The 12,381-nt window shown below is 37.9% G+C and overlaps 2 protein-coding genes across 3 annotated transcripts; one reads left to right on the top strand and one right to left on the bottom strand.

Moving 5' to 3' along the window:
* Nucleotides 1-523: 523 nt before the first annotated feature.
* On the bottom strand, nucleotides 524-9,104 carry LOC111608104 (sialoadhesin-like). 2 transcript variants are annotated; one of them, XM_023330770.1, is made up of 9 exons: nucleotides 9,025-9,104; nucleotides 4,559-4,627; nucleotides 3,522-3,923; nucleotides 2,998-3,309; nucleotides 2,654-2,917; nucleotides 1,686-1,958; nucleotides 1,314-1,422; nucleotides 1,064-1,229; nucleotides 524-944 (listed from the first exon to the last, which is right to left on the bottom strand). In XM_023330770.1, exons 2-9 carry the CDS (start codon nucleotides 4,599-4,601, stop codon nucleotides 789-791), a joined length of 1,725 nt encoding a protein of 574 aa, XP_023186538.1. In that variant the 5' UTR covers nucleotides 4,602-4,627; nucleotides 9,025-9,104; the 3' UTR covers nucleotides 524-788. The 2 variants fall into 2 exon arrangements, with proteins under 2 accessions (XP_023186538.1, XP_023186539.1); XM_023330771.1 differs by lacking the exon at nucleotides 524-944 and having other exon boundaries at nucleotides 1,137-1,229; nucleotides 1,314-1,325.
* On the top strand, nucleotides 4,600-9,455 carry LOC106699903 (protein NLRC3-like). Its single transcript, XM_014472324.2, has 6 exons — nucleotides 4,600-4,727; nucleotides 5,422-5,453; nucleotides 5,982-6,609; nucleotides 6,808-6,894; nucleotides 8,638-8,805; nucleotides 8,904-9,455. Exons 1-6 carry the CDS (start codon nucleotides 4,600-4,602, stop codon nucleotides 9,220-9,222), a joined length of 1,362 nt encoding a protein of 453 aa, XP_014327810.2. The 3' UTR covers nucleotides 9,223-9,455.
* Nucleotides 9,456-12,381: the final 2,926 nt, after the last annotated feature.

Genomic DNA, 12,381 nt, shown 5'->3' on the forward strand with positions numbered 1-12,381 from the left:
TCCTACTGTCACTCATAAACAAGACAACTTGAATTCATATGCTGAGGGAAAATAGCTGATCTGGTGGAAACAATTTTCCAATTTTTCCAGATTTGAGACATTTATATGGTAGAGGAATTTAAGTACCATGGGGTGATTGCTTTTGAAGGCTTTGACTACAGTTAGGGTTACCCATTGTAAATTGGCCTTAGGGGAGAGGTCAAAGCAAGAGTGAGTTGATCAATTTTATGAACAGTAGATCACAATTACAAGAAGTATGGCAATTCTGGGGAAACAAGCTTGCAGAGGAATGCCTGATGGTTGGTCTCCTGGGACTTGGCCAGACATCACTACACTACATAGGTCCACAACTCATGGGAAGGAACGAATGTCTCAATCATGTGACATGCAGATCAGAGGGCTGGGGCCTGGGCATGCTACTTTCTGGCAGCATAATCAGATTTTTTTGGCCTCTGCTTCATATCCCTTAAAAATAATTAAAAAAAATATCCACATGACAATAAACTGAATGTTAATGGTCATAGTTTAATTTTTATTATTTGCTGTCCTCTTTAGAATTCAAACACTGATCAATGTTTAAAAAACAAAAACATTCACAAGAATATTTAAAGTACAGTGTAAGTAAAGAATATCTTATATTCTTACATTGCAGACTTAAGAAAATAAAACTTTAGCAGGAATATAACTCTTCCTATTGAACACTATATACATTGCACACAGGGAGTAACACTAGGACAATTGTCCCAAACATTAGAGAATCAATTTCCACTTAATTTTTGTTTTAAAATTCAGAGGATCTCTACATAGATGGCTGTCTCTGGATCATCTGGAGAAGCACTTTGGACCTCTGATGTATCCCTGAGTCCCACACCTGCTCCTCGGTCTCTTCTTGCAACATCTCTACCTCTTCTCCTCTCCCCACCTCTTCGGCCCATTGGACGGACCTGAAAAACAGAGGCAGGTTATTAAAATACAAAGTGGGCAGTATGTAAAAGAAAAAAAAAATTGGGATGTATCTCCCATTAAGTATGACCTTTTCTTTAAGAACCAAAATATATAATACCTGCTTTGTATGGACAAAAACAGGTGTGGAGTTCTGGTACACAAGCTGGTAGCTTCCATTAGTGTAAATATTTGTCACTTCAGTGCAGTTAATGTAGAGAGGCATCCTGTTCTGATAAATTCCTAGTCCTTCAGGGAAGACAGATTGATGTCTGATCATGATGTGTCTAGAAGGGAGAAGACCAAAAGCCTTGTATTATAAATATGTAGAAATAACATATTCATTTTATAGGTAAATTTGTCACACATACCTTTTAGCTCTCCTTCGGTAGAAGCAGACAAGCAGGGACAGAAGGCATACACACAGTGAGATGACCACAGCAGGTAAAATGATCCAGACCACAGATGCAGTTTCTGGATCTTGAATACAAAAGCAGGATAAATCAGCATATAAATCTTTACTGTATGCTATCCATACCAATTACAGTGACTTTAGGAAACCAGTAAGACCACTTTATGACATAAAACAAAATCCCTCAAGCTTTTGTTTACAGTTTCCTTCATTTTTTAAATATATGTAGGCTGTGGGGATATTGTGTACACAGTTCAACCCCAGCATCACATGGAAAGAAAAACAAGAGGAAGATGTTCTTTTTGTTAGTGTAGCAAGAATAGAAACATACCTTCCTCCCCCTGCAGCAAAACCAGGGAGTCATTTCCGAGTGCGTTGAATGCAAAACAGATTACACTCAATGGTTTGTCCATGTATCCCCTTAGAGACACTGTGAGCATGTCGGGCTCTGATGTTACAGACACGTTGTAATCATAAGGTGGAACAGTCCCATTGACGCTCCAGGTGACAGCTGCCTTGGGGTTGGAGTCGACCGAACAGCGACAGCGCACCTCAGAATCCTCCACAACACAGGTGGAAGAGAGATGTGAGATGGAAGGCTTATCTAAAAGAAACAAAAGGTATGTGTTTGCAATGTTATACTACCCCAATAGTCCTTATCATGGCTTTTAATGTTGGCATATAGAGCTAAAAAATGTTGCAGAAAATTGTTTTCATAGAAGCTTTATTTCTTTCAAATAGTCTCTTGCTGTTTTCTATATACAAAAAATCAAATTACCCTACTCTGTTGAACATTTCATTTAGTCTGTGTCATTTTTTTATTTTTTTGTTTACCATTTACAGTGTTTACCTTTAAATGGAAGTGTTAAAAATAAACATTTTCCTTTAAATTTAACATGCTGCTCGTACATTTGAATTTCTTTGACAAAAAAGATATTTCTATTCTATTCTATTGTATTCTATTTGTATATCTATCGAAATTATTGAATTCAGATGTTTCGTCCATGGCCACAGGTACTAACTGCTTCACAAACATTTGCGAAAAGATGGGGATCTCTTAGGATGTCAGTGAATTCCAGTAAGACACTCAGGTAGAGTTCCACTTGTGCAATATGTGATATCTCGGTGTAAAGCAGGTGTCATCTGTGCAAAACCCAACCAAACACAATAGAAAGATGAACATCCTAAAACCACAAAAATCCAGCATCTGGTTCTAAGAAAACAATCTTTCTGTTTTTGAAAGTGTTTGGTGTCAAGGAAAACATTGCAACAACAAAGTAGCATAAAGGATATAATTACATTGTATATTAAGCGACGTGGGCTGGGATTCTCCTCGACCAATGGTGTTCTTGGCTGAGCAGCGGACTCTCATGTCTTTGGTCACGTTCAACAATCGCAGACTGTGTGATCGGTGGTGGAGGTGCACAGTGTGGCCGTGTTGAGTGTAGGACCAGCGATACTCTGTCACTGGAGGGTCAGCTTTGCATGAGCAAACAAGCAAGGCGTTGCCCCCCTGCTGAACGATCAATGTCTGAACCTCCACCTTCACATCTTTTGGTGGAACTAAAAGCATGGGTAATGGAAACCAGGTTAGATTAAACTCAGCAAAGAAACAAAGATATAAGGGACATAGTTTTGCTTACATGTCACATGAAGGTCCTTCACCATCGCTAACATTTTGGTTTCTGGATATTTAACTGCACACCAGAGCTGGGGCTTCACCTGGTGGGATGCGATGAAAGACAAAGAAGTCAGCAGCATCCACTTGTGGGGATCTGGGTGGAGGGTTTGTAGCTCTCCTAGCTCGCTACTGTTGAGGTCGGCTCCTTGGTCCCACTTCCACTGCAGGGTTGGGGGTCTGGAGGGACAGTGGTAGCTGACGGAGCAGTTCAGAGAGACCAACTGTCCTTCTTTGGCTGACAACATGCCGCTGATGACAGGAGGCTCAGGGTTGTCTATCAGCAAGAAAGAAAAAAAACATCTATGTATTTTTTCTTTTAGAATTTATTTAACTAGTAAATCAGCAAAACTACAATAACTGTCAATGACTGCTGCCCATTTTATTTCCGGTCTCTCATGAGATTGTAAGCTGTAAACCTCTCAAACAATTTCAATTAATTTACATAAAACAAAAACAGACAGAGCAAGGTATTTTTATGCCACTCACCGATGATGTCTACATTTACACTCCTTGACACCCCCCAGAGTAAATCACTGCCTTTCTTCAATGCCAGTTCAAACACCTTTGGGTCATCCACTCTAAGCTGTTCTATCTTCACTGAGCAGTCTCCATCGGACATTTGGCCATAGAGAAAAGTCCGGCCGAGGAAATCCCTGCTCACTTGGTCTTTGCTCTCGCTGTTGAAAGCAATGCTCCTGAGAGGGAAAAAAGGCCCACCACCTCTGAACCTGAGTCGCACATCCACCCTCTCCTTCCGTCCCCTGTTGGGGTGAGGGTCTGCAGGGGTGAAGGAGCAAGGAATCACCATGCAGGAGCCAACCACACCCTGTACACGGTCAGGGACTGAGGGCACAGGCGAGACAGCCTGGACCGCCATCCACAAGACCGCTTTAGTAATAAAGAAAAGAAAATAATTTAGAAAGCAGAAAATTACCATTTTACTTGACTATAATTATAAGTTAAAGGAATATTAACAGGGGATACTTAAAAAACACTATGGCCAAGCAGTTGTAAAACAATAATCTCTTATGGTATTTGGGAATGATCACTCATAAGCCATAGAAATTCCTCACATTGATTAATGATAATGTAATGGTTATAGTATTGTATTTAATTGCAATTTTTTGGATCCCCAACACAAAATAGTTGTGCAATAGATATATTTAGAAAAAAGGAACAGCGTAATTGTGCCCTTAGCCCTGGTAAGAAGTATCCACTCTGCACATTGTTCAAAAAAATATGTTGCATTTTGAATTAAATTCTTTGTACTATGAACTAGAAATCAGAAAGGTTTACAACATAATTCACGAAATAATTTCATCTTTGCCACTGAAGACTGCAGAAAATATCAATGTAAGGCAAAATAAATGTCTCCACTGTTAAAATAATCATGACTGATTTAACCAGCTACCTTACTGATTATATCAGTTTATCATGCATATTAACTAACAATAAAAGTCTTTAGAATTTCTACAAAACGAACATCCACTCACTAGATAGTAATAAATTAATTCACTACTCACCAATAAGTTGGAGACATTTAAAAAAGCTTGTGTCTCCATGCATGGCTGCAGCACTTTTCTTCCAGCAGACTGGGGAAGGGGATGAAAGGGGCAAAGAAGAGGAAGTTGGCCTGTTTCATTGTGTCACCACTGTCTACCAAGCTACCAATGCAAATGCTATTAACAAATGGTTTGTTTAAAATCTGTTTGAATCTTCCAAAACATAGTTAATATGATTTTTTGTCTTGCTAACCAGAACATAGTTTATTTTAAACTGTACAACAACTTAGATTTTATTTTTAAAAATATATCCAAAAAAGTGGAAATTATTTTCTTCGGAAAGAAAGACATCAGCAAGACAACACATGACAAGGAGTGAGTCACTCTCATGCTGCTAGTCATTTCCCTAAAGGCTCCAAATGTGCTAAGTTCTTTCCTCCTGTTTTTACATGTCACAATTGTAAATGTGAACATGTTTTATTGGAATTTAATTTAACAAATCAACACAAAGTACTGCAAGAGTGTGAATTTTTTATGCATATAAATCTGAAAAGTTTGAAGGGAATTTGTATTCCGTCTCCCTGTACCAATACTTTGTAGAACCATAATTGTTCTGTACAAAACAGCTCAAGATCTGTCAGATGTGATGTAGAGCATCTGTAACCGGCAAATTTCAAGTATTGTCACATATTCTCACTTGGATGTTCATTTGGAATTTAATTAGGCTATACCAACAGGTAAATATGCTTTGAACTAAGCCTCTCTTGTGGTTCTGGCTGTATGTTCGAAGGTAAATCTCAGTCCTAGTTCCGAGTTGTTTGCAACCTTTAACAGATTTTCTTCCAGGATTGCCGTGAACTAAACTCCACCTTGCTTCTCTGCAGGCATGAGGTTATCACCAACATGTTTTACACAGGTGAGGGTGAATTTAAGGTGATATACTGCAATAGATGTCTGATATTGCAATGCATTTTGCAGAAAGGTAATTTTGGTCTCACCTTACCAGAGCAACTTTTACACCTGTTGGCTTTGGCTTTGTGGTAAGAAATAAACACGACTTTTCAGGTATTTTTTCAACCATTTCTTTTTTCATCTTACTATTCCATGGAGGTCAATTTTGTGGTGTGCATAACAAGAATAGTTGTCTTATCAACAGATTGTTTGTTAAGCTAAGGATTTCCATGTGTTTAGGTGGATGGTCATGTCTTAGGAGGTTTGCATTTAATTAAACAGAGCTCTGTGGGGAGTTTAAATCTTGGAGTTGATTTTATAACTGTAATTGTATTGTTATTAAAATACATCGAGGTGGGGTATAGCAGTCGGCTGGCTGCAATGGATTTTATTTAGACTTATCAGAGTATAGGGGTTAAACACTTTTCCATGCCACACTTTTCAGATTTTTATTTGTAAAAGAAATAGAATATCTGTTGGTCTGTTATCGAAGTGATCCTTCATCCTCTCAAAGAGGAGGCAGTGGAGATGTTTTCCTTCTTCCAATTGACTGTTCAGGAACATTTGGCAGCTCTCTACTGTGCCCTCAACCTCTTCAGTCAGGAGGATATAACTCAAGCTTTAAACCTCTGGTGCTTTGGGTTACATCCACCATCTGTCTCTTCTACATTGCTAAAAAACATAGAGCTTAACATGGACATGCTGGATAGTCTTCAAATGTTCACAAGGTTCTTTATGGGACTTCTACGAACGAGATTAGCGAAGCAACTAGATGGCCTTGTTAACCCCTCCAAGGAGGAAGAGAATGGAATCCCCACCGGTCTGGGGTTATGGTTCCAAGACCAATTTAAACACAAGGAGATGAAAAATGAAACCGCATTGAATCTTTTGCATTGTTTGATGGAGTTTCACACGAACGAGACCACTACCATCGCAGCACCAGAGATTAAGAAGCTTAACTTGTTTAAAATGAAGTTGAATATTGTGGACTGTGCAGCAATGCACTATGTGCTGAAGTTTTCTCCACACACGCTTCAGGAACTCAACCTGGGTTACTCCAACATTGGAAACAGAGGACTCAACCGACTGAGGCCAATCCTCCATCACTGTGAATCTCTCTAGTGAGTCCTTCAATTTATATTCACATGTCAACATTTGAATAATACAAACTGACTCTTTGTGTTAGTCTGACCTAAACCTATCCAGGGATCTCCTCGCTCTTCTTTCAAATACATCCTGACAGACTTGACAGGAAACAAGTCTGATCCCCAGCAAATAACAAAAATCAAGTGCACATATGTTTTTCTGCTCTGTTTCAGTTTGAGATACAACTGTCTGGATTGGCAAGCAGCTTTATTAGAATCTGCAGTTCTGAAATCAAACGAATGCCAAGTCAAGAAACTCTTGTAAGTCTTCTCAGAATCTTAAGGGCAACTGAAATAATTAATTTTAAGAAGATTGGAATTTTCAAATAAACTATGCAACCTTAACTCCTTATTATAAAGGACATTCAGTGCTTTGAAAAATTATTTGCTGATGACAGATATCTTCCTTTTCTGTCCTTTGCCACACTTATGTGTTTCACATCATCAAATAGATTTTATAGTAGAAAAATATTAGTAAAGATGAGTAAATACAAAATTCATTTGTATTTTCAGTCAGTGGAATTGATGAGTTCATTTACTAAGAGAAAAAAGAAAACCAACATAATCCTGCATGAAAAAGTAATGTAATAACAGATTGTTTATCTCTTGGCAAGTGTTTAAAGTAACTGGCAGTAGCCACACTGGAGGATTTTTTTAACATGACTGGCTAATTTAAGGCCACACAACAGCATCTCAACCAGATTTAAACTCAGACTCTGAACCTTACAGACGTAGATTTAATAACCCACATGACTTGAGCTTCAAATCATGAAGTATTACTCAAGTAATTTTCTACATCATTTTCTGGTGGAGAACAGAATTCATACTTCCATCAATTAAAGCAAGCTGTCCAGATGCTGAACAAGCAAAGCAACCCCTCACCATAACACCATTCAGCACCAATTTTGACTTTCTGATGTGCTGTTAGTTTTATACAAGTCTCGTCAAGCCTGTCAATATTTTCCCAAAAAGCTTTAGGAATGATCAAAATGTTTAGATTTCAACAATGATTTCTGCAAGAAGTATTACTTTTTTTTCCCACTCATTAATTATTAATTATTATCATTTTATCATGACCACTGATCTTAAAGGGTTATTTTTTTTTAAACACTAAAAGTTCAGTTGCTTGTAGTGGAAAGATTTTACTTTTTTCTTGGCAAATCTAGAGTCCAGTTATGAATCTCAATTGATTTAGAAAATTTTTCTAACTGGTCTCTCTAATAGAAGAATGGGAACTATTTATGATGACTTCAAAGAAGCTTGCGCCAAAACGTCACAACTCTCTATATGCATTTTTGCATTCAGTGTACACAGATAGACACTAGATGGTACTAAAGGTAAAGGTAATTTTAATTATATAGCACATTTTCAGCAACAAAGCAATACAAAGTGATTTACAGAAATTTAAAGGAAATGCAAACAAAATAACAAACCAAAGGAAAAAGGAAAAGAAGAAAAAATAATGTTGATGTAAAGTATGTAAACTATGTGCTCCTCTTCAGGGTTGCTAGAACTTCTGTTCTTCGGTTGGGAGAAAAGGAGTCCAAAACGTAGTCTAATAATGTTGATCTAAAGTATATAAACTAGATACTGCTATTCAGGGTTGGTTGATAAGTATAAGTACGTATCCTCTGGTCTAATTCCTTTTCTGTGTCGGAAGAATAGGAGTCTAGAAAGTAGTTGCATGAGCAAGTCCCCTTGACAAAAATTTGCCCTTCTGATTTTTTTTATTTATTTTTATTGCAGTATTTTTTTGTTGTTTTGTTTTGTCTGATAAGTTTTTTATAAAAATTATCAATATTGAACTCATTTGAGGATCTTAAGATTCTAAGTTTGATGAAAAGCAAATACTTTTTCACAGCACAGGATGTGTTTTATCTGAAAGGGTCAAGGTTGTTTGTCTTTGAAAAATCTAAGGAAGAAAAAGAAACCTTAACATGTCACAAAGGAGCAAATACAATCTACTAACGCATTTAATACATTTTTGTCAAACCACTCTTACAGTATGTGTGGAAACAACCTGGGTCCAGAAGGGGTTAATGAGCTGTGGACCGCACTGGAGAATAACACCACTGTTGAAGAGCTCTATGTGGACATCACTGGTATCACAGAGAAAGGGACGGAAAATATTGTTGACTGCCTCAGCAAAAACACTTCCCTTAAGATTCTGACGTAAGACAAACACATTTAACCTGTTTCTATTTGCTATCCACAACTGCCATCTAGTGGAGACTGAGTATTCCACCACTGTTTTACTCCCTTTTCTTTAGAATTGTTGGAAATGACATTGGAGAGCTGGGCAGAAAAAGGCTCAGGGAACTGGAGAAATTGAGACCAGATCTAAGGATTATTGCAAACTTTGTGGACGACCTGGGGTTGCTCCAGGCCTACCTGGGCTGGGTGGAGGAGATCCGTGCCGACAGGGACCAGATGGACTCAGTGAAGAATGTTGATGCTCTGCAGTCAGTGCTGAGAGGCCTGCAGAACAGTGGAGGGGAAATGGAGAAAGGAGAGAATGCAGATAAAGCTATGGAGCTTCAGATAAAGATTGAGGAGCTGCTAAAATCACATCTGATTGGAGGGAGTTGAACTTAACTTTTGTTTCATATTATGTTGGAATAATCAAAAACATTTTAAACAAACTGACATAATGAATTTAGTCTGTTAAAGCAGGCTTCTCTGAATTTATGTGGCATGTGTTTTTCAGTTTTTTCAAAAGAAGCTCTAGAAATCACGGGTAAGTTCAGGTGGTTCTGTAAATGCAGATATAATCAAACTTATTTGTCTTTAACAGAATCTCCACCTTTTTTAGACATTGATCATGAACTACTATTATTGCAGATGTCAAACATAAAAAATGAGTATTTCCTAGTCCATAATTCATTGAAAGAGAAAAATTATTGTGCGCTCTATTGTGTGCTTTGTCCCTGAATGTTTGGTGGCTGAAAATGTCCCAAGAACTAAAAATAAATAAAAGAATAAATGAATAGATATGTAAAATAATAATAAAAAATATTCTAAATGAAACGGAAAGACTTTTACTTAAAAAAAATCATAGGGCGTGCCGTGGTGGCGGAGGGTGTTAGCGCGACCCACATTCAGAGGCAACGTAGCCTCGACGCGGCTGTCGCGGGTTCTACACCCGGACCCGACGACGTTTACCGCATGTCTTCCCCTTTCCTGTCAGCCTACTTTGAAAAAGGGACACTAGAGCCCACAAAAAGACCCCTTGCGGGGCGATAAAAAACCCCCCAACTATCTCTGGATTCTTAATAATAGCAGCATGACAACAGGAAAGAAATGTATTATCTGAACGACACAATGTGCGGTAGCAGTCGAGGGGGAGGGGGAGAGGAGCAGAAATGATCCGTCATAGAATTAGATATTTGTGTTTATAAGTTTGGTAAAGTTGCAACATACAAGAGCTAAACCCAAAATATGTTGGGTTTAACAGAACATTCTTGTAGTGAAGAAAACTTAAAATAAACCAGAATTTTCTGTGTAATGACAATTAGTACTGAGAAAAAGAAGTTTTCCGAAATGGGTGTGAGATTTGCTATCTGAGATCATTGCCAAAGCAAAGATGTTACTCTCAATATTATTTCTGACATTTTCACACTTTATGACCAGCTTCTACAGCAAGTCAAGACCTTGTTCCTGTTCTAGCCCGTTTTACAGACTTTATAGTAGATATGGTGGCAAAGTTGGTAACATTGTTGCCTTGCAGGAAGATTCTGGGTTTCAGTCCTGTGCAGAGGTCTCTATGTTCTATGTATGCATAGAACATAGAGTAGTTTCTCCGGGTACTCTGGGCTGCTTCCACAGTACAATAACATGACTGCTAGGTTAACTGACCTCTGTAAAAATGACTTCTAAGTTCAACTGTTCAAGTTTTGCCTATGTGTCTTTGTTTTACCTATGAACTGGTGTTTTCCATCCAGCCATGAGAGACTGAAACACATTTAAAGCTGGTATGATAACTAATGCTTTAACTATAGAGAATTTGTTAACTCTGTTCTCAGCAGCAGGAAGAAGAGGAGTTTCAGGAAGGAAACTCTGTGATAATTTTAACGTCCAAAAACTAAAACAAAACCATCTGCTTTTGACCTCCTGCCTGGGTTTAATCCTGACGAGAGCTTGATGCTGGTGAAGGAGCTGAGAATGTCAGGCTGCTGTTGGCAGTACACAAATACAGTAAGTTATCCTTTAGGTGGATTGGAGAAAACACAAAAGCTTCAGGTATACCTGGAACACAGGAAACAAGGCAACAAGAGACTGGAGATACAAGAGACACAAGAAGTTCACTAGAAATCTAGAACAGACTAGAGCTACCATCATAGGTAATCATAGCTTTTACTTGTATAGTGCTCTACCAAGTGCAAAGGATCCAAAGTGCTTCACACTACACCCTTTCACATACTTATTCACGCAGTGATGGTGGGAAGCTACTGGATAGTAGCACACAGTCAGGGGCACCAGTGCTACCATGCACTGGTCCTTTGACCACCACTAGCAGGCAAGGTGAGTGAAGTGTCTTTTCCAAGGACACAACAACCAACCAATTGAGGGCCGAACTTAAAGTCCCTATGTGGTGGTTCAGGTGGCTCCTGCCATCAAAAATGACCCCTTCTCTGGTGACTGTGAAGGACAATTCCCACACTGTTTATTTGTGTTTTAGTACAAAGCCTCCATAGATTGAAATTAATTATTTAATTCAACCTTGTGTAATGCATGTTTTATTTTAAGATTTGTGAGTTGTTTGCTCCTTGCTATAGAAAGCCACAAAACCAAATGTTTTGTGACCATATTGGTTGGATGGATGAGATCAGATATCTAAGTAAAAATAGAAAGGTGGTGGTGATAATTGTTTTTGTCATGTTGGTTTTACTTCCTCTTCAGTGCCTCCGTGTATATATGAGTTACTTATAGAGAATGATGCCTTTTCTGCAGACCTCATGAACATGCACAGTAAGTCATTTTGACCTGCTCTATGTAAGGCATACTAGGTTAAAAAATATTTTGTTTACTGATTTTGGTTTTCTATGATGGAATATTAGATAAATAAGTTATCACCTAACAGCGACAAGCTGTAAGTCAGGGAAGTATTTGGCTGAGTAGCACTTTGGCATTAATAGGCTATACCTATTTTGTTACATATGACTGCAATGTTTCCTTTTTGACTGCTATAGAAATTTTTACTATTTTCCCACTGATATGCTGTGTAGCCCACCAGTTTCAACAGGGATGAGTGAATGAGGCCAATTTATATTAATAATTGTCTCTCATTATCTGATCCATTGAAATATAAAGCTTCGGGTCTTCCCATTTATAAGTGAGGGACATGGTATTGAGAAAAAAAAATGCTTGGAAAAGGTTGTTTATTATGCTCCCTTTATATTCTTACAAGCATGTTGACTGGATTCCTGCTTTATTTTTTCAGGACTCAATTCTCAAGATAATTGTAGATGTAATTATCTTAAAGATTGCAGATGCTCAAGATAAAGAATACATCAGTCATATTTTATATTAACCTATTGAAGAAAGTTTGCAAAACAAACATGAACAATGTCTTATCTGTAATTTCTAGTCTAGAAAAATGGCTGGACTTCTGATTTTTCTTCTCGTTGGTTGTTTCCTGCATGGTGAGTCATAACCAAAATTTGTTTGTGATTAGTATTATTTAATACCACAAATGCGTTCAAAAACATACACTGTATTTGTGAAGTAAAAAGAACTGTTAAATATTCT

This window comes from Xiphophorus maculatus, chromosome 3, assembly GCF_002775205.1.
Source record: "Xiphophorus maculatus strain JP 163 A chromosome 3, X_maculatus-5.0-male, whole genome shotgun sequence".
NCBI lineage: Eukaryota > Metazoa > Chordata > Actinopteri > Cyprinodontiformes > Poeciliidae > Xiphophorus > Xiphophorus maculatus.

Coding starts and splice junctions, on each gene's coding strand:
- LOC111608104 (XM_023330770.1), bottom strand. CDS start 4,601: ATGCATGGAGACACAAGCTTTTTTAAATGTCTCCAACTTATTG. Junction 2,918..2,997: donor GAAGGACCTTCATGTGACAT/GTAAGCAAAACT, acceptor CCATGCTTTTAG/TTCCACCAAAAGATGTGAAG. Junction 1,959..2,653: donor CACGTCGCTTAATATACAAT/GTAATTATATCC, acceptor TGTTTCTTTTAG/ATAAGCCTTCCATCTCACAT.
- LOC106699903 (XM_014472324.2), top strand. CDS start 4,600: ATGGCTGCAGCACTTTTCTTCCAGCAGACTGGGGAAGGGGATGAAAGG. Junction 4,728..5,421: donor GCAAATGCTATTAACAAATG/GTTTGTTTAAAA, acceptor GCTTCTCTGCAG/GCATGAGGTTATCACCAACA. Junction 6,895..8,637: donor TGCCAAGTCAAGAAACTCTT/GTAAGTCTTCTC, acceptor CCACTCTTACAG/TATGTGTGGAAACAACCTGG.